The sequence below is a fragment of the Pelophylax lessonae genome (assembly GCF_965119305.1).
Source record: "Pelophylax lessonae genome assembly, chromosome: 8".
Taxonomy (NCBI): domain Eukaryota; kingdom Metazoa; phylum Chordata; class Amphibia; order Anura; family Ranidae; genus Pelophylax; species Pelophylax lessonae.
The window spans coordinates 4,858,994-4,884,943 of NC_138775.1; the positions used below are offsets into that span (position 1 = coordinate 4,858,994).

A 25,950-nucleotide genomic window follows, 5' to 3' on the forward strand; every position below is an offset into this window, starting at 1 on the left:
GGGGCTTAAAGTTCTTGTCAGCTAGAGAGAGAGGGGAGAGGGCTGAGAGCTGAGGACTGAAAAGATCGTGAGGAAGTTCTGAAACTCATGGGTGAAAATTGATCCTGTAACCAAAGCAACGTGACTTCTCAGACAATAAGATTTGGCTGGTAAAGTATGTTCCTATTCTTCCTATAGATATTTGATTAGCATCAAGATTTGAAGTTAAATCATTCTAACTGCAGTATGATTGGTTTAATTATTTTTATCTTGGGATTTAAAGCTGATTATGGCTTTTAGTAAAATGGTTCAGTTGTGATGTATTCTTTATAGTAGATTAATTAAATAGAAACATATTTTATCAAAACAATCTGGACTTTTTAAGGCATGGTCAACAATGTTGATCCATGCAACTGTATTTAATACATAGAAATTGAATATCTGTTGGATGAGAGAAGTCACATGTCAAATCTGTCATATTAGTTGCCATCTTTACATCTGTTATGTAGACTGTCAATCATCTTTAAAAGTCTTTGGTTATAATCATTTGATTATTCTGAGATAATCTTCTTTGATTTTATTCTCATATTACCTTTGTGATATATTTTATTGCATTTTATTGAAACTTTGTGTTTGTCACCAATTATATTTTTAAATTTTATTTTGCACTTAAGTATTTAATAAATATATATATTTTTGCACAGAATTGTATCCTCTATCTTCAGTTTAGTGTCACTTAAAACGATCTTGCATTTTTATGGTTTATGGAAATAAGTTAAGATTCTCCTAACTTACAGATCTTTGCTTATTTGCATAAATAGACACTATTATATCAGAGCAGTATAAACATTCTGACAATTTCTTGGATGATGAGACGCTCTTGTTAGCTCATTTTATTTTGGTCTTTGTTTAATGTTATTTTTTTTATTTGTTTGTTAACAAATTGCATGAGTTGCTGTTCTACACTCTTATCCAGGCGCGGGTGCATTTTGAATAATTTTTGAACTTTCATCTACAATTTTTTTTTTTTTTTTGTAGTGTTTTAGGTCACTCTGTCTACTGGCTAATAATTAAAATAGGAGACAAAAAAAAAAAGAAAATACTAAAGGCAGGCCTAACTGGGTAGGTTTATATCAGTACCCCACAGGTTACCAGAGTGTAGGTGGTCATCCCCTGGCTCTAAGGCATATACACAAAAAACTATTCTGGAAGAGACCAGAAAAAAAGAGAGCCTTACTGGGATGAACAAGTAAATACGCAGAGGGGTATAAACCAAATGAATACGTTAATTCTTGTGATTGTATCAAAACAAGTGCTGGCATTAATGAAAAATGGTGTGGTTCACCGTATCAAGTTCAATAGTATTGTCATAAGGTGCAAACATTATTATTGAACTTGATACGGTGAACACACCATTTTTCATTAATGCCAGCACTTGTTTTGATACAGTCACAAGAATAAACATATATTCATTTGACAAAAAAAAAAAGTCTTTCAGTGGATGTTATATTTAAATATTAAAGACTGTTCTCAATTATAGGAAAATGACTCCCAAGGTGTTATAAATTACATATTAAAAGACCTTTAATGAGACTTTCAGCTTTGTGTTCTTACAACCCAGCAGACTGTCCTGAGGGAATGCCAACATTTTATATTAGAATAAATCATTCGCTGGTAAAGATGTCTACATGTAAACCTGAATATACTGTGCAGGCACACCGTACATGTTTTTCCATTGATTAATTCCTCAGATCCTAAATTTTATTACTGTATTATAGTGATGAAATTAAACAAAGAAAAAAATGAATAATATTAGGAATAAGACAGAGATTTCCTCTATCACTCTTGTGGGTCTATCAGACCATCCACTGACCATGAATGGACTTTTTGTGCTCTTCCTTCTGATCTATCTGATGACTCTTATCACAAACCTTCTTATTTTTTTCTTGGTCCTCACTGACTATCATCTGCACAACCCAATGTATTTTTTTCTTGCAAACTTGGCATTTCTGGACATGTCCTATTCATCAGTGACCGCACCAAGGATGCTCTTTGATTTGGTCACAAAAAGCCGATCAATATCCATTCCTGCCTGTATAGCCCAAGTCTTTTTCTACCTCTTCTTTGCTATCTCAGAAGTTTTCTTGCTGTCAGCTATGTCCTACGACCGCTACATTGCCATCTGCCACCCCCTACATTACAAACTAATTATGTCTTGGAGAGTCTGTATTCAGATGGCCTCTCTGGCCTGGGTTGCAGGATGTTCTTTCTCTTTAGTTCATACTTTATTTTTGCTCAGGTTGTCCTTCTGCAGGACAGCTTCCATCCACAACTTCTTTTGTGATCTTCCACACTTATTTCCAATTACATGCACTGACCCCTTCATGAACATGGTGGTCGTATTTGTAGCAGGCGGTGGTCTTGGATTGGGAGCCTTCCTTCTGACCTTCCTTCCCTATCTCTATATTTTCAGTACCATCTTTAGTATCCGTAGCAAGACTGGAAAGATAAAAGCATTCTCCACCTGCACCTCACACCTCACCGTGGTCTTTATCTTTTATGGCTGCTTCATTATTATTTACTTTGTTCCCACTTCCAGTAAAATGGTAAATTTTGAAAAACTGTTTACAGTCATATCTTCCCTCATTAACCCATTGCTGAATCCTCTGATCTACAGCCTGAGGAACAAGGACCTTTATGGAGGCACTAATGAGGGGTTATTATCACTTAAGTTTATTGAAGGCACCACACTGAAAACATCATTGTGAACTTTGTTATTTTTTATTTTTTTATTTTTTCTGGGCCATTTTCAGTTGACTAAAAATGTCAGCCATGTAATTTATAAAATGTATAGATGTCAGGGGCTCATAGCTTTACTTACCCTCAGGGCCAGAATCACCATAAGGTGGAAGAAGGTTCTTATCCAATATTTTACAATACATGACCCCATCCATTGGACCCCTCAATGCGGCAAAGTTGGCCTGTACCTTTAGCAGAGAAACAGCCCCAAAGCATAATGTTTCCACCTTCGTGCTTGACTGTAGGGATGGTGACTGTAGGGATGGTGACTGTAGGGAAGGTGACTGTAGGAAAGGTGACTGTAGGGGTGGTGGCTGTAGTAGGGATGGTGACTGTAGGGAAGGTGACTGTAGGAAAGGTGACTGTAGGGGTGGTGGCTGTAGTAGGGATGGTGACTGTAGGGAAGGTGAATGTAGGGATAGTGACTGTAGGGATAGTGACTGTAGGGATGGTGACTGTAGGGATGGTGTTCTTAGGGTCATAGTCAGCATTTTTCTTCCTCCAAACACGGCGAGTCCCCCGCCTCAGGAAGGCACATCATGCCAATGAATATCCAAATGATTCGGAGAAGGATTGGGAGAAATAAAAAATAAAAAATGTACCTGTTCCGACTTACAAACAAATTCAACTTAAGAACAAACCTACAGTCCCTATCTTGTTTGGGACTGCCTGTAGTTTGGTTAACCTTAAAAAAACTCTGTGATTATTTTTCTTACCATCATTTTTTACATATATTTTTATGCAACTGTAAGGTCTTTAAGTGAATCATTGTGAACTTAGACACTTTTTGTATTTCTGTGCCATTTTCAGTTGACTAAAAATTTCAGTAATGTGCATTATAAAATGTCAGGTGCTCCCGGCTTTACTTACCTTTAGGGCCGGCACCAGCATGAGGCAGCTTAGGCAGAATAAGGCAAAATGCACCCTTCACCTGTTTAGACAAAAACCCTTACATCGGCCCTGCTTACCCTTGCCTGACCAGGGGGCATTGTAACCCACAGACCAAATGTAACAGATTCAGGATGCTTTGCTGTTCCTCAAAATTACTATGTTTCCTGTCGTGATTTTTTAACAAAGTTTTTTTTTTGTATCAATAAGGGCTTTAACTGGCACAAAGCTGACAAATGTAAAACAACCATACTATTATTACTAGTATATTATTACTAGTATATAACCAAAACAATTAAAAATAAACCCAGGGAATAAGCCCATATCCCTGATCAATACTGATCTTAAATTCTTGACGAAAATTTATGCCAACCGGTTTAACACCTTTCTAGCACAATAGGTACATATTGACCAGGTGGGCTTTGTCCCCAGGAGGCAAGCTGTGGACCAAATCAGGCGAGCGGTGGATTTGATCACAGTATTACGATCTAATTGGGATGGGGGTCCCCCCCATCAGGGTATGTTTATGTCATTGGACCTTCATAAGGCCTATGATTCTTTGTCCTTGTCTTTTCTTTTTCGAGTCCTGTCCAGGTAGAACTGTGGCCCGAATTTTCTTAACATTTTGGGGGCTTTGTACTCAAATCCGTCGGCCAATATTGTTGGGCATGGTGGTATCTCGGATCCGTTGAGTATTGCGAGGGGAACTAGACAGGGCTGTCCTCTATCGCCACTTCTCTTTGTTATTGCTATAGAGATGTTGGCGTTAGCCATAAGATCTGATCCTAATATACATGGTGTGGAGAGCTCTGGTAGGAGTCATAAATGTGGCTTGTTTGCCCATGATTTATTGCTCTTTGTTACGATCCTGTTACCACCTTGCCCAACCTGTTTTCTTTGTTATCAAGATTCGAGAGGGTCTCTGGCCTGAGGGTCAATCAACTCAAATCAGAAGCATTGAATATAAACCTTGATGACACGACATTAGCAGCTATGCAGGCTTCCTTCCCCTTTAAATGGTGCTCGCAGGCGCTTCCCTACCTGGGGGTTAGGCTGACACCTGCTATCACCTCTCTATTTAGTGCGAATTATACACCCCTCTTCGATTCTACAGAGCAGGATTTAACCCACTGGCAGGCGCATGATCTTTCCTGGATGGGCAGAATAGCAGCCGTCAAGATGACGGTTCTTCCACGGGTGCTTTATTTCTTTAGGACTCTCCCGATTCCAATACCGATTGTCTTTTTACGGCAGCTCCAAACTCTTATCTTTAAATTTATCTGGCATAAGGGTGGTGGCCGGCTGGCCTGATCCACTATGTACAGATCCAAGTGGAAGGGGGGGCTGGGAGTCCCCCACTTTTTGCGATACTATAGGGCGGCCCAGTTGGTGCAGCTATATCATGTTTTTTCCAACCATAATAGGCCACACTGGGTGGACCTGGAGGCGCAGGCTTGTCAGCCTGTGCCTTTGGTGCTTCGAATGTGGCTCCCTGCTAGAAAACAGAGGGCAAGGCTGTGTCCTACATTGTCCCATTCCTTGCGGCTGTGGAACATAGCATGTAGTGTACCATCTTAGGTCCCCCCACACACCGGTAGCCCCCCTCTTCAATAATCCCCATTTTGCACCAGGGCTTCAAATTTCTCAATTTAGTTGGTGGATTGACAAATGCCTTTATAGAATAGGTAATTTTCTAGAGGGGAATCCTATCGCCTCCTCCAAATAACCCACTTCCTTCGGACCCTTAAGACTGATCAGATTGACATCACAACTAGAACACTGTATTAAAATAGATGCATGAGGGGGTCTGGGATACGGGGAGTAATCACGGCATTATATAGCCTATTCACTAATCCGGCTGCCAAGCCTACATATCAGCTGGCATGGGAGACCTACTTGGGGGAATCCATTGAGGAGGAGGAGTGGAACAGGTGGTCGACCATGGTGCACAGGGTTATACTTAACACCACTTTGGTGGAAGCAAACTATAAGGTGCTGTAGCGGTGGTACCTGGTGCCAACGAGACTAGCCAAATTGTTTCCAGGAACTTCCCCCCCTGTGTTTTAGACACTGTGGGCAGAATGGGGACATGTATCACGTGTGGTGGAGCTGCCCAACAGTCCGGCGCTACTGGATCAGAGTGATTAACTTGATACACTCAGCGACGGGTCAGAGAATCAGTAGGGGCACCAAGAGTGCTATTTTCAGACTTGCCAGTTGAGATGCTGAAACACACACGCTCCCTTATATTTTTTATTCTCCTGGCGGCAAAAATAATTATAGCGCGTGCTTGGAAGACGCCTGGGCTCAATGTCTTACTGGTGAAACATAAAATGTTGTGGATTATGCTTAATGAAAAGTTGGCTAGCATTCGTCAGGACAAACAACGTAAATTTGAAAAGGTGTGGAATCCCTGGATCGCGTATTTACAGGCTCCATAGCGGCGGGGGGGGGGGGGTAGGTCTGGCACAGGAGGATGTTTTTTTCCCTCTTCCGCTCTTTTTCCTTCTTTATTTCTTTACCCATTCTTATTCATGTCCTTATTCTTCTACTTCTCACCCTTCTATTCCCTGCTCTTTCTTTTTCTTCTCTTCACTCCTATTGTTCCCCCCCCCCTTTTTTTCCATTTTTCCCTTCTTCTTTCGGGGGTCTGGAATTAGGCGAGGTGATATTAGCTCTGGGATGTGGGGCTTTAGCTTTGGATCCCGGAGTATAGGTCTGTGCCTTATCGGCCACTTGAGCGGTGGCCACAAGTCTATTACTTCGTTACTAAGCAGGCCATACTTATTGGTAATGTTTTCATACTGATTCTCTTGGTGGGTGGGGTGTGTAGGGTGGTCGGTGCTGGGGGGGGGCTGCGCCCTGCCACGGACACAGTTTGAACACAGTTGGGGTGTCTGGGGTGGGGAGCGGGGCCTCTGCTCGGCTGTCCGCTAAATGGTTTAGTTGGTTTTCTAGACACAGAGCATTCCTCCTTTGATACAGTAAAGTCGCAGGACCCTATGTATTACACTGTTGCACTGTTTGATACCGATGAGACAATGTTTTGTATACTTGCACACACTGCTGTGTGGTGCTTTTCTATATGTTACCCCTTTCTTTTTTCACTGTTTTGTAAAACTTAATAAAAAACTATTGAAAAAATAAAAAATAAATAAACCCAGGAAAACTGCCACCTTTCAATCTAAGAGTACAGGAAAAACCTATGAAATAAAAAAGATTATTACTTGTCAGTCCACTCTTGTCATCACGTGCCCATGTGGGTTACAGTATATTGGAAGAACAATAAGGACATTGAGCATCAGAGTAAATTAACACATTAACAATATTAAAAAGGGATTCCCAAAGCATAGTTTGTCAAACCATTTTCGTCATGTCACCATAGAGACCACACTGGTATGGTTTTTTGTGGTATAGACAAGGTTGAACCACATTGGAGGGAGGGCAACATGACCCAGAGGGTATCAAAAAATGAAACTGAACGGATTTTTAAAAAAAGGACACTTTACATCCAATGGGCATGAATATTTATATAGATCTAAATTGTTTTATTTCTAATTATTACATTTACTGCATAATTTATTATTATTATTAAGTATTCATTTTTTTTATAAATTTTTTGATAAATATTAAAAAGAAAATAATATTCATATATATATATATATATATATATATATATATACAGTATATAATGAATATTAATGTTGATGTATATTAATTTAATTGTGAAGGTACTCACTGTCACTGGGAGTGAAAGACAGATACTTAATGGTTTGGATTGCTTCAAGTGGGACAGTAGTATTTGTCAGCAATATCTCATGAGAAATATGAATATTTAATCCCACTTTACACTGTGAGACCTATGTACAACAAATAAGATAACTGCGCTAATGAGAGAAGAAAAAAAGCTGCAACTTCAAGTGTGACAACACCCCAAACTAGTAAATAAAACAATAAGTCGCGCTAGACAAGTGAAATTAGACCAAAATGATAATAATAATAATATAATAAAGTCCACAAAAAATAGTTCATGAATTCTTAGGTGCAAAAATGGTTGAAATCGTGACACAGAGAAATCCACATCTGATAGGGAAACTGCTAACCAGAGATGAGTAAAAGAATGACATATAACTCAATCCTCCTATTTCATTCAAGAAATGTAGAATCCAGTTCAGATGTGAGCAAAGTATTATGGCGTCAGAAATTCCTCAAATCTCCAAAGTGTGATAGAGGAGGGGTAGAAACCAGAAGAAAGAAGAAATGTGCATATATGAACCTCAATTGGATGAAGAAAAAAGGGAGGGCACACAGTGGGACTCCTCTTCCGATGGATAATGGAGGAGAGAGGGAAAAGCACACCAATAATATCTGCACCTGGTAAAAGTGAATCCTTACCAAACCACAGTAAGGAAAACGCTTCAAAGGAGACAATAATGTTGATTGAAGATTTCAGGGAGATCGAACGATCAGACCAATCATTCACATATAGGGCATTCATAAGTGATAACTGTAAATGCTGAAGTCTTGACACCTGCAAGGAGACTGAATTAAATCTGAACTGTCTGAACATATAGCCTGTTGCCATGAAGTCTGACTCCTAAAAGATCATAGAAATATGTAGATATGTATTCCATACGTAGATGTGTATTCCATGGACTTCAATGTAGGAGACGGACAGACTGTTATTGGCAGTCTTGTCCTATTGTCTGTTTTGAGGTGGGATGCGTATTGTGTTAAGTCTGACTGTCCCATTGTTAAATGTTAATGAGCCCACATTGTTCTGTCCATATGGCTGTATAATTAGTTCAGGTTAATTCTGTTTCTGTATACAATTCCATCTGCATATGATAATGCAATCAGGCAATCCCTGATCTGTGTGTGGTAATATAATCAAGGAGGGGGGGGGGCCCATGCTGTATATAAATTCTGTGTGACTGTTCAATAAAATGTGATTCCAGTACAAGCTAAGTTGTTGGCTAGCTTTGTATGTAGGGCAGATGGGATTCGATATCTATGTTCAGGACTGCAAGGAAGCCGTATACTGATGGAAGACCATAAGTACAGTGTGGGTCAACAGTTCCCTTACATTAGTTATTAAAATATAAATCAGTAACTAATTTTTATTTAAATTTTATTTTTAGCTAGATATACCAATTTGTAAAATATAATTTAATACGTTTTTAAATTTATATGTCTATTTATTAAATTCATTTTCATGGTAAATTAACTAAGTTTCTATTTTTAGTCGGTTATATTTTTGTGATTGCCAATAATAATAAGTTATTAGAATTAAGAATTGATTTTGAATTATATGATTGTGCTGTATTTGGTATTTATCATGTCTTATGTACTATCTAATTTAATCCAGTTTGTGGCGATTTGAAGATTAGCCACTAGGTGGCTATGTTGCTTGTGTATTTATTGCATTATTATCAGTCACTAGTATGGTTATATACTCTTTTATGGATATCTAGTTCAACCTATAAGGTCGTTTCTCTGACTAAGCACACTGAACTGGATTGGATTAGCTGTTTTCCGATGTGTACATAAATAAGGAACTGACATAGGGGATCATATGACTCCTGATGACGTCAGACGTTTGCTGACGAAACGCGTTGAGTCTAGGGTACGCCACAACGTCACTTACGGTATTTCGTACGTAATTACAGTATGGCTTTCCAGACCTCGTAACTGCGATTCCTTTCTGTTGGCGCTCGAATTTGGAAATGTAAGTTGCTATATTTTTAATAAATGGATTTTTAAAGCATACTACACCATAAAGCCTCCATCTTTTCTCTGCATTTGCCTGGGTTTCGCTTGGTACCGAGTGGACCGATGTAGGGACCTATATATGTACTATTATCTTCCAAGGGACATCTGGTAGGTGGGCTGTGCATGTGGTGTCAGTGGAGGAGAGCACTAACCCACGAACACAAATTAGCAAGTGTCTTTGGAGATAAGGAAACCCATCATACTCACTTTTAGGGGTTTGGCACAATTTTCTGGACACGGACTTCCCCATATTATTCACTTTTATTGGGCTTGTTATTGTTTGAGCGCAGTCTCCCTCCCTTTTTTTCTTATCAGTTTAAGCCTAGTTGCTTTTAGACGGGCCGCTCAGCACGTTTGCTTGTTTTTTTGCACACGGATATTTATTTATTTATTTATTGATTCATATATTTACATGGATATATAATTATTTATTGATTTATTTATTCAATTTACTAATATTCAAATCTATTTATATATTCATAATTATTCAATCACTTATACATATTCTGAATATTGGGTAGATGTTGTAGGATTGTGGAAGCAATAGTTTATATGCCGCAGGGATATTTCCCATTTAATTGAAAATGGAACAAGTTACCATAGCCCCAGGTTTTGTGATGGGCAGGGGGGTTTCAAGTTAGCTTTGGGTAACCAGACCTTATCTCCAGTTTTCAGGACCGGGTCCCTCTGACAGTAGATGAGTCATAGATAATAAGGACACGGCGGCCGGGAGGCCACCCTGCACCTTAACGACCAGCTATTATCGAATTAATTTGAATCATTTGTTCATTTGCATCAAACATCTGAATGAAACACACATTGTGTTTCATTCATTAATGTTTAATTCGGATTCGTTGAAACTCATTACTGTTGTATTTGAAAACATCCAAATTTTCAAATAAGGAAAATTTTATCCAAATTTCAATTCGGAACGAAATTACCACACACGTCTATTGAGAACCCTTTTATGAACTTACAGTAAAAATTAGGAAAGCCCCCAAATCTCTGGATGCCTTTCCTGTCGGGGAGTGCTGGCCACACAAGGATATTTGACACTTATTGGAGATCCATAGTGGCCCCATAAGATTATTAGTCCCAAGAATTGGATGGCCTGCTTCTCGAACTTGCATTTTAACACCTTCACATACTGTAACAGATTTAGATTCAGAATACTTTATTAATCCCAAAGGGAAATTACTAAAATACAATTACATTCAACAATGCAACACAAAGATCACAATAACAAATCACAACAACAATACAATTAGGAAGAAAAAGTATTCACAATAGTGATACCTCTAGCGCTTGCTAATCCCTAGTTGAAATTTAAAATATGTGCTAAAAATTCACAGTGGATACAATTAATAAATAAACATGAAAATAAATCACTTCAAAAATAACTTAAATATAATAGTCCATTCAATGTGTAGTGATAAATCAATCAACATTAATAATAAACCATAAAATGATAAAGTCCAAATCCAAATAATTTGTATTAAGGTGCTGGTGCTTCTTCCTTAATAACTGGTGCTTCCTTTCCCGTGATAAATAAATAAATAAATTGCCCACTCACCAGATGTTGTGGGTTCTATATGTCTTATGACATTAGAACCTAACTTGCTTCAATAGAAAATCCTTTCCAGGTTCGGGTTCCCTCTCCCTGGGTATGGACAGGCCGTTCGGTTAAAAATCCACCATGGGATGAGTCTCCTCCAACCACGGGCCAAAGTATGAGATGTATTCCCTGCAAATCACCTCCAATCACAAGCCGTGATGGGGGAATAAATGGATAGTGTGGTATTGCTTTTCAAAGTTTTATTGCACACACCAAAAAAACAATATTGCACACTCAACGGTCAAATCCGTAAACTCCAAAATTGATAAAAGCAGGTGTCATACACTTCCACATCTTCAAAGGCAATATCCAGCAAAGTGAAATAGAAAAAAAGCTGTGCTCAATCCAAAAAATGACAGACAAACAGGACAGGATCGTCATACACGTGTGCTGGAGAGTGGAGAGCGGTAGTTCCGGCTTGCGTTCCACTCAACAACGTATGACGTCACGGCGTGCGTTCCACCTAACGCGTTTCGTCATTGGTTCAGACGTCTTCAGAGGTGGAGTCACACGTCTAGCTCAACACTTATATGCCGGAGCTGCCGCTCTGCACTGCGCACGACTCCGCCCATTTAATTACTCTGTCGGAAACAGGAAATACCTCCCGTGTCCCCGCAATAACATTGTGCTATGTAAACCAAGAAAATCATAACAAAATATCTTTGTGCTATTCAAATGTAATTGTTAAACCAGCTCTCATTTTCCCCTAGATTAATAGCGCTTGGCATTCATAGTGTATGTGTACTATTTTATTATTTCTCAATAATACTTTTATTAATAATAAAAATTATCTATAAAAATTACTTTTTTAAACTTTATTTGTAAACCTAAAATAACATTATGACCAATCTTTATGAGGTTTTGTGGCATGTAATTATCTTTATAGTTTATAAATGTATAGAGTTTTTAAAACTTTATTTTATTTAAAAGAATATAATTTATCAAATCAATACTTTTACTAATATATTATGTGGATATATTTAAACATTGTATTCTATTATATATTATATATTTATTATATAAATTACGTAAATCCAGAAAAATATATATAAATATGATTAAAAATTTTAATAAAAAATATTTAAAATATTATTATAAAGATTTTTAAAATTTACAAAAATTGAGCGGAAATTTAAATATTAAAATAATCTATGGATTTGATATAAAACAGTTAATATCCATGTCAACGTTCATACCATTGGGTTGCAAGGTGGAAAGTTCATAAATCCACCGAGATTCATTTTGGGAGACAGCAATACACATGTTACTGCCCCTCCAGTTCTGTTCGATCTTGTCGATGCCCAAAATAGTAAGAAAGGTGGGGTCCCTATTATGTACCAATCTAAAATGTAGGGAAAGGCTGTGCTTTTTAAATCCTTTCTTAATGTTGGCGATGTGTTCGCCCATACGCACCCTAAGTTCTCTTGTGGTGCGACCAACGTATTGAAGCCCACATGGGCAAGTGAGGAGGTATGTGACATGGGTACTACGGCATGTGATTAATTTCTTAATATTATATTTCTTTTTAGTCACATTTGATTGAAATTCAAGTACTTGTCGTTTTCGGGTTTTCACCGTTCTGCATGATTTGCACCTTCCGCATGAATAAAATCCTTTGTAATCTAGAAAAGTTAAAAGTTTCTTAGGGGGATCCGGAACATTTTTCACCAGTTTGTCTCTGAGGTTGGGTCCTCTTCGATAAACAAACTTCGGGCGCGTTGGGATAACCCCCCTCAACTTTTCATCTCTCAAAAGAAGGTGCCAATGCTTTTTTATGATGTCTTCTACTTCCTTATATCTTACGTTATATTGTGTGATGAAGTTCAGAGAGTAATCCGAATTTTCTTTTTTCTTATCTTTTAGAAGTGTTTCTCTGTTCATACCTCTTACATCTTCTCTAACTCTTTCCAATATATTTCTTTTGTATCCTTTTTCTTGGAACCTATCCAGTATCATATTCGATTGGGTATTGTAATCCTGTTCATTGCTGTAATTCCTCCTTAGGCGCATCAGTTGTCCCTTAGGGATTCCTTTTATCCAGTTAGGGTGGTGTCCACTATGAGTAGGGATATATCCATTCCTATCTGTTGCTTTAAAGTGCGTCTTAGTGCAGAGTCCATTTTCTCCTTTAAATATGGTAAGGTCCAGGTAGTGTATTTCATTTTTATCCCATGTTCCACTAAATTTTATTTTGTAACGGTTGATGTTCAAATCTTCTATATATTGCCTCAGAGTTTCTTCCGATCCTCTTCAGGTATTTCTTACATTTCTTTCTGTATATATTTAAAGGATTACTCGTGAGTTTTGTGTAAGTTTCTTCATCATGCACTAATTTATTAAGTTCTTCATAGTAGTCCTCTTTCTTTAGGATTACTATGCCCCCACCTTTGTCCGCGGGGCGAATGACAACGTTTTTCCTTTGTTCCAATTCACGTATACCCATATTAATGTTTTCTTTAGGTTCATGCCACTTTTTATTCATCGATTTCAAATCTTGCTCCACCATTGATTTAAACGTATCCACAAAATGGTTATTGGTGCACCGTAGATGTGGAATCGTTATACAGGAATATTGAACAAGAGGATGCCCTATCAGCCATAAAATGGGCCATAGAAGACCAATTAGAGTTGGAATCAGAACAAAAAGAATTCATTTTGAAACTTCTAAAGATGACAATGAAGAGGAATTATTTCTGGCACCAGGGTGAATACTATCGCCAACACAAAGGAGTTGCTATGGGCGCCCGCTACGCACCGAGTGTAGCCAATCTTTTTCTTAGTAAGTGGGAAAAAGAAGAAATCTGGGGTAAAAAACGAGATGAATTGGTAATGTACCGAAGGTATATAGATGATGTGATCATCGTTTGGAAAGGATCGGAAGAAACTCTGAGGCAATATATAGAAGATTTGAACATCAACCGTTACAAAATAAAATTTAGTGGAACATGGGATAAAAATGAAATACACTACCTGGACCTTACCATATTTAAAGGAGAAAATGGACTCTGCACTAAGACGCACTTTAAAGCAACAGATAGGAATGGATATATCCCTACTCATAGTGGACACCACCCTAACTGGATAAAAGGAATCCCTAAGGGACAACTGATGCGCCTAAGGAGGAATTGCAGCAATGAACAGGATTACAATACCCAATCGAATATGATACTGGATAGGTTCCAAGAAAAAGGATACAAAAGAAATATATTGGAAAGAGTTAGAGAAGATGTAAGAGGTATGAACAGAGAAACACTTCTAAAAGATAAGAAAAAAGAAAATTCGGATTACTCTCTGAACTTCATCACACAATATAACGTAAGATATAAGGAAGTAGAAGACATCATAAAAAAGCATTGGCACCTTCTTTTGAGAGATGAAAAGTTGAGGGGGGTTATCCCAACGCGCCCGAAGTTTGTTTATCGAAGAGGACCCAACCTCAGAGACAAACTGGTGAAAAATGTTCCGGATCCCCCTAAGAAACTTTTAACTTTTCTAGATTACAAAGGATTTTATTCATGCGGAAGGTGCAAATCATGCAGAACGGTGAAAACCCGAAAACGACAAGTACTTGAATTTCAATCAAATGTGACTAAAAAGAAATATAATATTAAGAAATTAATCACATGCCGTAGTACCCATGTCACATACCTCCTCACTTGCCCATGTGGGCTTCAATACGTTGGTCGCACCACAAGAGAACTTAGGGTGCGTATGGGCGAACACATCGCCAACATTAAGAAAGGATTTAAAAAGCACAGCCTTTCCCTACATTTTAGATTGGTACATAATAGGGACCCCACCTTTCTTACTATTTTGGGCATCGACAAGATCGAACAGAACTGGAGGGGCAGTAACATGCGTATTGCTGTCTCCCAAAATGAATCTCGGTGGATTTATGAACTTTCCACCTTGCAACCCAATGGTATGAACGTTGACATGGATATTAACTGTTTTATATCAAATCCATAGATTATTTTAATATTTAAATTTCCGCTCAATTTTTGTAAATTTTAAAAATCTTTATAATAATATTTTAAATATTTTTTATTAAAATTTTTAATCATATTTATATATATTTTTCTGGATTTACGTAATTTATATAATAAATATATAATATATAATAGAATACAATGTTTAAATATATCCACATAATATATTAGTAAAAGTATTGATTTGATAAATTATATTCTTTTAAATAAAATAAAGTTTTAAAAACTCTATACATTTATAAACTATAAAGATAATTACATGCCACAAAACCTCATAAAGATTGGTCATAATGTTATTTTAGGTTTACAAATAAAGTTTAAAAAAGTAATTTTTATAGATAATTTTTATTATTAATAAAAGTATTATTGAGAAATAATAAAATAGTACACATACACTATGAATGCCAAGCGCTATTAACCACTTTACGACCGGCGCACGACGATCTACGTCGGCACTCAGCCCCGGCCAGGCAAACTGACGTAGGCCTACGTCAGCACAATTTGCCGGCCCTGTGCGCGCTCCCGCGCGTCCCCGCCGCCGATGATGACTCGATTGGGTTCAGAACCGATCAGTCATCAGGTCCAGGCCAATCATTTTTGGTCTGGACCTGTTGATCGGTCCTGCCCAATCAGATCATCCTCTAAGCCTGTGAAATGTAAACACAGGCTTAGAGGAGATGTGCCCTCCCCCCACAACGGTCTTTTTGGATCCAGCGTGAGAGGAGAGCACATCTTACTGTGAGTACTGCACCAAGCACACCCACACACAGTTAGATAGGCACATTTCACCCCCGATCGCCCCCCCAATTAACCCCTACAGCACCTGACACAACACACACTATATACAGCATATAGCATATACCTATATACCTGTATAAGTGTGATTTGTGAACAGGTGTAGCCCTTGCGACCCCCCCTTTTCCACTCAAATTACCCCCCACCCCCCCCTAATAAAGATTTAACCCACTGATCCCCCCTGAACCCCCCCTGATCACCGCCGTTAACCCCTACACCCTCTGTCACATCAGCACTAATACAAACGCAATATACGGTGTTATTGTATTTTTGTATTAGTGTCATTGTGATCAGAATTAGCGCAGGCGACTAAGTTTCTGTCCCAAGAAGGTTTAGGGTCCCCGCCACCCGCCCAATAAAGATTTAAGCCCCTGACCCCCCCCTGATCACCCCTACACCCCCTGCCATAACACACACCGTATACAGTATATAGCATTTTGCTATATACCCGTATAAGTGTGATTTGTGGTCAGGTCTAGCGCTTGCGACCCCCCTTTTTCCACTTGAATTACCCGCCACCCCCCCCTAATAAAGATTTAAGCCCCTGATCCCACCTGATCCCCCCCTGATCACCGCTAGTTAACCCCTACACCCTCTGTCACATCAGCACTAATACAAACGTAATATACTGTGTCTTTGTATTTTTGTATTAGTGTCATTGTGATCAGAATTAGCGCAGGCGACTAAGTTTGTGTCCCAAGCAGGTTTAGGGTCCCCCCCACCCGCCCAATAAAGATTTAATCCCCTGATCCCCTCCTGATCACCCCTACACCCCCTGCCACAACGCACACTGTATACAGTATATAGCATTTTCTATATACCCGTATAAGTGTGACTTGTGACCAGGTTTAGCGCTTGCCACCGTTCCTTTTATCCTTAGGATACCCGCCAGTCCCTTCCAATAAAGATTTAAACCCCTGATCCCCCCCTGATCACATCCCGTTAACCCCTACACCCTCTGTCACATTAGCACTAATACACACATAATATACTGTTTTTACTGTATTTTGTATTGGTGTCATTGTGACTTGAGGTTGCGCTAGCTAGCTAGTTTCTTTCCCAAAGGAGGTTTAGGGTCCCCGCCACCCCCCCCAGATCCCCAGCGCATAGTTTAGAAGTAACCCCTTGATTGCCACACACGCACGCACGCACGCACGCACCTACACTTCCATTTCTAGTATAGTGTTTGAACAGATCAATATCTGATCTGATCAGAACTATACTAGCGCCCCCATAGTTTAGGGTTCCCAAAACGCGGTGTTTGCACGATCAGTACTGATTCCGGCCAGCACCTGCGTTTAACCCTTTCACCCAGGCAAGTGTAGTAATCAATAGATTACTGTCACTTGCAAAAAAACACAAGACACAAAACCGCTGTGTTAGCAGAGTCAGGCCTGATCCCTGCTAGCATTAGCAGTTTTTTTTGTAGCGCTTGAAATAATCTTCGACAACCAGGTGCTTTTATTACCTGTGAGTCGCATCACTGTACGAGTAAATTTAGTTGCCAAAATGACCAAACGTTCGTACAGGGATGAAGAGCTTCTCAGTTATATGCTGACCGAGTCATCTGATAGCGAAGGGGAAGCTACAATGACCGAATTAGTGTCAGTATATGAACCTGATGACGGCAGCGGCTCCCTGACAGATAGCTCCGACGACAGATGGGTCCCTGTTAGACCCAGGCGTACCCGACCCCATTCTGAAGTTGTTGTGATGCAGGAATCGCAGGGTGCTCGTATGGAGCAGAGTGTGGGTACTAGTGCCGCTCATCCTTCTGGCGACCTGGCAAGCGCCAGCGGCCTAGTACACCCTGGACCTAGTACAACCAGCACTGCAGTAAGACCTGGTGACGTGGCGAGTCCCCTAAGTGCAGTTGAAGCTGGTGCGGTGGCTAGCACAAGTAGTGGCCCGCAGCCACCGCGTATTCGAAGACAGGCCCGTAGAGCCCATAGTGCCCTCCCTGATGCGCTGGCATTTCCTAATTGGCAACCCACTGATACTACAGCGCCAGTACTTCCCCCATTCACCGCCCAACCTGGAATCCACGTGGAGACAGCTGGTTTTACGCCCCTGAACTTTTTTGAGCTGTTCTTCACGGAAGATCTTTACAGATCTATTGTGGATCAATCAAATTTATATGCACAACAGTTCATCGCCGCCAACCCAAATTCACACCTTGCCAGACAATTCGGCTGGAAACCTATAACGGTTTCCGAATTTAAGATCTTTCTGGGCCTTTCCCTCCACATGGGCATAACTAAACAGAGTGAATTGCGGCTATATTGGTCCACTAGCCCAGTTCACCATATGCGCATGTACTCTGCCTCTATGTCCAGGACGAGATACGAGCAAATTCTGCGATTTATGCATTTCAGCGACAATGAACTCTGTCGTCCTCGGGGAGACCCTGCATACGATCGGCTCCACAAAATTCGGCCCCTCATAGACCACTTCAATCAGCGGTTTGCAGCCTTGTTTACCCCCGAACAAGTTGTCTGCGTTGACGAGTCCCTGATTAAATTTACTGGCCGCCTTGCTATGAAACAGTACCTCCCCAGCAAGCGTGCCAAGTACGGGGTCAAACTGTATAAATTGTGTGACAGGGCCACAGGCTATACAGTTAGTTTCCGGGTCTATGAGGGAAAAGATAGCTGTGTGGAGCCCCCCAACTGCCCAGACTACATAGGGAGCAGCGGTAAGATCGTTTGGGACTTGGTGTCACCCTTATCCGGAAAGGGGTACCATTTGTACGTGGACAACTTTTATACAAGCGTGCCACTATTTAGTCACCTTCTTGATTTACAAATTGGCGCATGTGGCACCGTGCGACCTAATCGCCGGGGCTTCCCCCAACGGCTTGTAGATTCCCGTCTTAGTCGGGGGGCGAGAGCCTGCTTGAAAACGGACAAATTACTTGCGGTGAAGTGGAAGGATACACGGGATGTTTATGTTCTGTCCTCCCTTCACCCAGACACGACGATCCAAATTCCTACGGCAACTGGCGTTGTGGAGAAACCCCTCTGTGTCCACGAATATAACCTTAACATGGGAGGGGTGGACCTTAACGACCAGCTTTTGGCGCCGTATTTAGTTGCCCGTAAAGCCAGACGCTGGTACAAAAAAGTGTCTGTTTACCTATACCAATTGGCTATGCTGAACGCCTTTGTCCTATACAGGGCGTCAGGACGAACTGGATCTTTCCGGGAATTCCAGGAAGAGATCATCCTTGCCTACCTGTACCCAGGAGGCATGCCTGCCCAACTTCCCCTTCCAGATGCAGTGAGCCGGCTGCATGAGAGGCATTTTTCACATGTCCTCCCGAGTACCCCTACCCAAAGATGGCCCCAAAGAAGATGTCGTGTCTGTAGCAAGCGCGGATTTAGGCGTGACACCCGTTATTATTGTCCCAAATGTCCTGACCAACCTGGTCTCTGCATCGGGGAATGTTTCGAGCGCTACCATACACTAGTGGATTATTAGCGTAGGGTACAGCACGACACAGTGTAGGGCACATAAACACAGGGTCTCGAAGGATGTTGGATGTCCATCGACATTTTGAGAGACCCAAGCTGGAAGAGAAGATCGCAGATGATCGCAGTCCCTCCCAAATCAAGAAGAAAAGGAACAGTTAGAAAGAAAAATAAAAGGATCCAAAAACTGTTGTGGTGTCAGTAATTTTATATGTCCTTCTACTCCTTCCTACTATACTTTTTTTCAATGTCCTTTGTTTGTTTTTTCATTCTTTTGTGACCTGTTTCTCTTGCAGGTCCCTCGTCGGCTACCACGCATTGATTTTATATATTCTGACACAAACAGCGTTTGCGCTCAGCATATATGGATACCTTTGCTGATAGCAGCTGTGGTGATTTTCTGATTTCAGCACTGCAGTTAAAATCCTATTTTGGTATACGTGGATAGCGCCGTGTATACCCATCATTAAATTCAGTGGGTGGTTGTTTGGGCGGTTAATGATGAAAATCCAAAAACTGTTGTTGTCAGTCATTTTATATGTCCTTCTACTCCTTCCTACTATACTTTTTTTCAATGTCCTTTGTTTGTTTTTTCATTCTTTTGTGACCTGTTTCTCTTGCAGGTCCCTCGTCGGCTACCACGCATTGATTTTATATATTCTGACACAAACAGCGTTTGCGCTCAGCATATATGGATACCTTTGCTGATAGCAGCTGTGGTGATTTTCTGATTTCAGCACTGCAGTTAAAATCCTATTTTGGTATACGTGGATAGTGTCGTGTATACCCATCATTAAATTCAGTGGGTGGTTGTTTGGGCGGTTAATGATGAGTAATACTACGCATTATTCCTGTGCTGATTTCTGATAGGTTCTCTTTTTTTCCGTTCAGCCCACAGGCGGCATGAAAAAAAAAAAAACCTATATGCCAAACAAGGACCAGCAATGTACTGGTACGTTGCTGGACTTTGAGTGGTTATACCAGGATGATGCCTGCAGATTTAGGCATCATCTTGGTATCGTTTTTTACAGCCAGCGGTCGGCTTACATGTAAAAGCAATTCTAGCAGGTAATTGGCCGCTAGACTGCTTTTACATGCAGTGGGAGGGGCCTCCCCCCCCCCCCCACCGCCGCCTTCCGCAGCCTTCCATGGTTTTTCTCTGGCTCTCCTGTCCCACCGGTTAACCCGAGAGTGCAGCCGGTGGTTCAATTATCTAACCATAGAGCTAATTGGAGATGAGAATGGCTCCAATCATCTCTATGGCCTAAGATGCCGGAGGCTACGAGCATTTTATGACTTCTGTTTCGCCAGAAATAAACAGGGCCATTGGGAAATTGGGAAAGTATTTTATCACACCAATTTTGGTGTGGTCAGATGCGTTAAGGTCAGAGGAGAGATCTAGAGTCTAAAAGACCCCAATTTTTTTTAAAAAGAGTACCTGTCACTACAGATTGCTATCATAGGGGATATTTAAATTCACTATGATAACAATAAAAATGATTTAAAAAAAAAAAATTAAAGGAAAGGTGTCAAAATAACATAAAAAAGCAAAAGAAAAAAAAAAAAAAAAAAAAAAAATTGAGCCCCCCCCCTTACCCCCGGTGCTTGCGCGCAATGGCGCACGCAAGCGGTGGTCTAGTGTCATATGTAAACCACAATTGCAGCATGCATGTGAGGTATCGCCGCGATCGCCAGATCGAGTGCAGTAATTCTTGCAGTAGACCTCCTCTGTAAGTCTAAAGTGGTAACCTGTAGAGACTTTTTAAGGTTTTCAAAAATGTACATAAGTTTTTGTCGCTGCGCAGGCATGCGCAATTTTTAAAGCATGTCATGTTAGGTGTCTATGAACTCGGCATAAGATCATCTTTTAAATTTTACCAAAAAAATTGGAATTATATAGTGTATTTGTGCAATAAATTAAAAAAAAATGTATTTTTTTCGCAAAAATTGCGTTTGGAAAATCTGTGCGCAAATACCGTGTGACAAAAAAATTTGCAACATCCACCATTTTATTCTATAGGGCCTCTGCTTTAAAAAAATATATAATGTTTGGGGGTTCAAAGTAATTTTCTAGTAAAAAAAAAATATTTTTTCATGTAAACAAAAAGGCACAGAAAAGGCTTGGTTTTCAAGTGGTTAGAAGAGTGGGTGATGTGTGGATAAGATTGAGTATAAAATGCCGGAACTGTTCAAACACCCCCCTAATGACCCCTTTTTGAAAAGTAGACACCCAAAGCTTTTTTCTGAGAGGCATGGTGAGTCCATGGAGTATTTTATATTTTGCCACAAGTTTCGGGAAAATTATTATTTTTTTTTTTTTTGTTGTTTTTTTACAGAAAGTTGTCACTAAATGATATATTGCTCATGCATGCCATGGGAATATGTGAAATGACACCCCAAAATACATTCTTTTGCTTCTCCTGAGTACAGGGATACCACATGTGTGAGACTTTTTGGGAGCCTAGCTGTGTACGCGCCCCCGAAAACCAATCCACATCTTCAGGTTTTCTAATGGCGTAAATTGCTGATTTTACCCCTGACTACCTGTCACAGTTTCAGAGGCCCTGAAATTTCAAGATGGCACAAAACCCCCCCAAATGACCCCATTTTGCAAAGTAGACACTCCAAGCTACTGGCTGAGAAGTATGGTGAGTCCATGGAATAGTTTATATTTTGCCACAAGTTTCGAGGAAAAAAAAATTTTTTATTTTTTTTTATTTTTTTACACAAAGTTGTCAGTAAATGATATATTGCTCACACAGGCCATGGGTATATGTGAAATGACACCCCAAAATACATTCTGCTGCTTCTCCTGAGTACAATGATACCCCATGTGTGAGACTTTTTGCCAGTCTAGCCGCGTACAGGACCCGGAAAACCAATGCGCACCTTTAGGCTTTCTAAGGGCGTAAATTGTTGATCTTACTCCTTACTACCTATCACAGTTTTGAAGTCCATAAAAAGCCAAGATTGCACAAACCCCCCCCAAATGACCCCATTTTGCAAAGTAGACACTCCAATCTATTTGCTGAGAGGCATGGTGAGTATTTTGCAGCTCTAATTTTTTTTGGAAAATGAAGAAAAAACAGGAAAATGCATTTTTTTTCCTCTTTTTTCAATTTCCAAAACTTTGTGACAAAAAGTGAGATCTGCAAAACACTCAACATGCCTCTCTGCAAATAGCTCAGGGTGTCTACTTTCCGAAAAGGGGTCATTTGGGGGGGGGTTGTGCTGTCTTGGCATTTCATGGCCTCCAAAACTGTGATAGGTAGTCAGGAGTGAAATCAACAATTTACGCCCTTGGAAAGCCTGAAGGCGATGATTGGTTTTCGGGGTCCTGTACTCGGCTAGACTGCAAAAAAGTCTCACACATGGGGTATCCCTATACTCAGGAGAAGCAGCAGAATGTATTTTGGGGTGTCAGTTCACATATACCCATGGCATGTGTGAGCAATATATCATTTACTGACAACTTTGTGTAAAAAAAAAAAATATATATATATATATATATTTCCCGGAACTTGTGGCAAAATATAAAATATTCCATGGACTCACCATGCCTCTCAGCAAATAGCTTGGGGTGTCTACTTTCCAAAATGGGGTCATTTGGGGGGGTTTTGTGCTATCTTGGAATTTTAGGGCCTCCGAAACTGTGATAGGTAGTCAGGAGTGAAATCAACAATTTACGCCCTTGGAAAGCCTGAAAGTGGGGACTGGTTTTCGGGGACCTGTACTCGGCTAGACTGCAAAAAAGTCTCACACATGGGGTATCCCTGTACTCAGGAGAAGCAGCAGAATGTATTTTGGGGTGTCATTTCACATATACCCATGGCATGTGTGAGCAATATTTCATTTACTGACAACTTTGTGAAAAAAAAAAATATATATATATATATATATATATATATATATTTCCCGGAACTTGTGGCAAAATATAAAATATTCCATGGACTCACCATGCCTCTCAGCAAATAGCTTGGGGTGTCTACTTTCCAAAATGGGGTCATTTGGGGGGGTTTTGTGCTATCTTGGAATTTTAGGGCCTCCGAAACTGTGATAGGTAGTCAGGAGTGAAATCAACAATTTACGCCCTTGGAAAGCCTGAAAGCGGGGACTGGTTTTCGGGGACCTGTACTCGGCTAGACTGCAAAAAAGTCTCACACATGGGGTATCCCTGTACTCAGGAGAAGCAGAAGAATGTATTTTGGGGTGTCATTTCACATATACCCATGGCATGTGTGAGCAATATTTCATTTACTGACAACTTTGTGAAAAAAAAAAAAAAATATATATATATGTATTTCCTGGAACTTGTGGCAGAATATAAAATATTCCATGGACTCACCATGCCTCTCAGCAAATAGCTTGGGGTGTCTACTTTCCAAAATGGGGTCATTTGGGGGGGGTTTGTGCTATCTTGGAATTTTAGGGCCTCCGAAACTGTGACAGGTAGTGCAGAGGTGACATGCACAATTTACGCCATTAGAAAACCTGGGAGTGTTGATTGGTTTTCGCGGTCCTGTACACAGCTAGGCTCCCAAAAAGTCTCACACATGGGGCATCCCCATACTCAGGAGAAGTGGCAGAATGTATTTTGGGGTGTAATTCCACATATACCCATGTCATGTGTGAGAATTTTATCTTTTAGTGACAACGTTGTGTAAAAAAAAAAAATAAAAAAAAAAATAGTAATATTCCCAAAACTTGTGGTAAAATATAAAATATTCCATGGACTCACCATGCCTCTTAGCAAACAGCTTGGGGTGTCTACTTTCCAAAATGGGGTCATTTGGGGGGGTTTTGTGGTATCTTGACATTTCAGGGCCTCCTAAACCGTTAGAGGTAGTGAGAAAATGCAATGAAAAATGTACGCCCTTTGAAATTCTGATGGTGGGGATTTGTTTTTGTGGTCCCGTACACAGCTAGGCTCCCAAAAAGTCCCACATATGTGGTATCCCTGTACTCAGGAGAAGCAGCAGAATATATTTTGGGGTGTAATTACACATATACCCATGGCATGTGTGAGCAATATATCATTTCAATGACAACTTTGTGTAAAAAAAAAAAAAAAAAAAAAATTTTTAGTCATTTTTCAAACACCTGTGACAAAAAAATTAAATATTCAATGAGCTCAACATGCCTCTCAGAACATTCCTTAGGATGTCTACTTTCCAAAAAGTGGTAGTTTGGGGGGGTTTTGTACTGCCCTGCCATTTTAGCACTTCATGAAATGAGATAGGCAGTCAAAAATTAAAGCTGTGTAAATTTCTGTATTTACACCATAGTTTGTAGACGCTATAACTTTTGCGCAAACCAATAAAAATACGCTCATTGAATTTTTTTTTGTCAAAGACATGTAGCTAAATATATTTTGGCCAAAAAAAAATACATAAATTGAGTATATTGGATATTTTTTAAAAGACAAAGTTGAAAATGTCATTTTTTTGCAAAATTTTCGCTCTTTTTTTATTAATATCGCAAAAAATAAAAAGCGTAGAGGTGATCAAATACCACCAAAAGAAAGCTCTGTTTGTGGGAAAAAAAGGACGTAAATTTCGTTTGGGTACCACATTGCATGACCGCACAATTGTCAGTTAAAGTCACGCAGTGCCGAGTCGTAAAATACCCCCTGGTCGGAATGGGGGTAAAATCTTCCGGGGCTTAAGTGGTTAATCTAGGGGAAAATGAGAGCTGGTTTAACAATTACATTTGAATAGCACAAAGATATTTTGTTATGATTTTCTTGGTTTACATAGCACAATGTTATTGCGGGGACACGGGAGGTATTTCCTGTTTCCGACAGAGTAATTAAATGGGCGGAGTCGTGCGCAGTGCAGAGCGGCAGCTCCGGCATATAAGTGTTGAGCTAGACGTGTGACTCCACCTCTGAAGACGTCTGAACCAATGACGAAACGCGTTAGGTGGAACGCACGCCGTGACGTCATACGTTGTTGAGTGGAACGCAAGCCGGAACTACCGCTCTCCACTCTCCAGCACACGTGTATGACGATCCTGTCCTGTTTGTCTGTCATTTTTTGGATTGAGCACAGCTTTTTTTCTATTTCACTTTGCTGGATATTGCCTTTGAAGATGTGGAAGTGTATGACACCTGCTTTTATCAATTTTGGAGTTTACGGATTTGACCGTTGAGTGTGCAATATTGTTTTTTTGGTGTGTGCAATAAAACTTTGAAAAGCAATACCACACTATCCATTTATTCCCCCATCACGGCTTGTGATTGGAGGTGATTTGCAGGGAATACATCTCATACTTTGGCCCGTGGTTGGAGGAGACTCATCCCATGGTGGATTTTTAACCGAACGGCCTGTCCATACCCAGGGAGAGGGAACCCGAACCTGGAAAGGATTTTCTATTGAAGCAAGTTAGGTTCTAATGTCATAAGACATATAGAACCCACAACATCTGGTGAGTGGGCAATTTATTTATTTATTTATCACGGGAAAGGAAGCACCAGTTATTAAGGAAGAAGCACCAGCACCTTAATACAAATTATTTGGATTTGGACTTTATCATTTTATGGTTTATTATTAATGTTGATTGATTTATCACTACACATTGAATGGACTATTATATTTAAGTTATTTTTGAAGTGATTTATTTTCATGTTTATTTATTAATTGTA

The 25,950-nt window shown here is 39.9% G+C and overlaps 1 protein-coding gene across 1 annotated transcript; it reads left to right on the plus strand.

The window, feature by feature from the left end:
- Positions 1–1,853: 1,853 nt before the first annotated feature.
- Positions 1,854–2,733, plus strand: LOC309561703 (olfactory receptor 1G1-like; the record flags this gene model as incomplete). The annotated part of the gene is given in 2 exon segments (XM_082265689.1): positions 1,854–2,681; positions 2,683–2,733. Coding segments are annotated over 2 exon segments (879 nt in total).
- Between the last annotated feature and the right edge of the window lie 23,217 nt (positions 2,734–25,950).